The sequence below is a fragment of the Aplysia californica genome, unplaced genomic scaffold (assembly GCF_000002075.1).
Source record: "Aplysia californica isolate F4 #8 unplaced genomic scaffold, AplCal3.0 scaffold00284, whole genome shotgun sequence".
Lineage (NCBI taxonomy): Eukaryota > Metazoa > Mollusca > Gastropoda > Aplysiida > Aplysiidae > Aplysia > Aplysia californica.
The window spans coordinates 111,552-113,099 of record NW_004797554.1 but is presented as its reverse complement, the minus strand read 5'-3'; the positions used below and the strand labels follow the sequence as shown (position 1 = coordinate 113,099).

The 1,548-nt window shown below is 43.9% G+C and overlaps 1 protein-coding gene across 1 annotated transcript in view; it reads left to right on the top strand.

The window, feature by feature from the left end:
* Positions 1–1,548, top strand: part of LOC101852029 (FRAS1-related extracellular matrix protein 1) — a gene marked incomplete in the record, with an annotated part of 53,349 nt that overhangs the window by 10,826 nt on the left and 40,975 nt on the right. Inside the window, 1 exon segment of the mRNA XM_035970548.1 lies at positions 863–1,023. Coding sequence (XP_035826441.1) covers positions 863–1,023 — 161 coding nt within the window.

Sequence of the window (1,548 nt, the reverse complement as noted above, 5' to 3'; positions counted from 1 at the left end):
TAATATAATATAATATATAAGGATGTAAATAGCGACAATAGAATCCAATATTGAAGAATATGTAAGTCATTTTTTTTTGTTCCGGTACTCATCGCTCAATGTGTCTATTTATCTGATTGTTTGTCTGTCGGTCCCTGACCTATTTATTTGTTCACCTTTCTGTTGTCTGTCTGTTCACCTATCTATTGTTTGTTCTCCTATCTGTCTGTTCACCTATGTGTTCTCCGTTCACCTATCTGTTGCCAGTTTACATATCTGTTGACTGTTCACCTATCTGTTGTCCGTCAGTTCACCTGTCTGTTGTCTGTTCACCTATCTGTCTGCTAACCTTTCTGTCTGTCTATTCACCTATCTGTTGTCTGTTCACCTATCTGTTGTCTGTTCACCTATATGTTGTCAGTTTGTTCACCCATCTGAGCCCTTGACATGCAGAAGACGTGAGTATAGTTCCTGTGTATGTGTGTGTGTGTGTGGGGGGGGGGTGTTCCACCAGTATCTCGGTCTTTCTGCAGTGACGTTGTGTATCTCTCAGCCTGCGTTGGTGTAGACAGGCAGAGTGGAAGCAACCCACCTCCTAAATGATCTAAATTGTGACGACGCGGCCGTAAAACTTCAACAGTCCTTTTCTTTATTTTATTTTTTCCTTCCTCCCGTATACTTGTCCGTGCACGTGGGTGGTTGGCGGGTGCTCTGGTGTTGTTTGCTCCTTCTTTCCTATCGAACATATATCTTCCTTATCTCCCCTCCTTCTATTTTTTTGTATGTTACTTTCTTTAAACACCTCTAATCTTCGGCACTTATATGACTTTATTGTGTTGCAAGTGCCGTAAAACTCTTACTAAAACAAAAATTGTCCGTACAGGTCGTGGACAAAGACAACATTGACCGCGTGCGGATCTACGTGAAGGGAGGCCTGCAGCACGGCACCATCTCTGTCAGCGGTCAGCCGGCCGTCATCTTCTCCATGGCCGATGTACAGGCCGGCAGGCTGGTCTATACACACGACGATACTGACTCTAGCAGGTGAGACAGTCTATGCACACGACGATACTGATTCTAGCAGGTGAGACACAGTGGTCTATACACACGATGATACTGTTTCTAGCAGGTAAGAGAAAGTCTATTCTAACGACGATTCTGAATCTAGCAGGTGAGACACAGTGGTCTATACACTCGACGATACTGACTCTAGCAGGTGAAACACAATGGTCTGTACACACGACAATAAATGACCTAAATTGAGTCGATAGTGCCGTAAAACACCTACTCAATCACTCAATCAATCAATCAACTCGACGATACTGTCTCCAGCAGGTGAGACACAGTGGTCTATACACACGACAATACTGACTCTAGCAGGTGAGAGTTTTCTGTACAGACTAAGGCTGCCAGGGTGGAGGAAGGGAAAGCCAGAGAGGTATGAGTAAGTGAAAGGGGGAGGGAGGGAGGTAGAGAGATAAAGAGAGAATGTAGGGAGGGGGAAAATAGAAATAGATAGATAGATAGATAGATAGATAGATAGATAGATAGATAGAGAGAGAGAGAGAG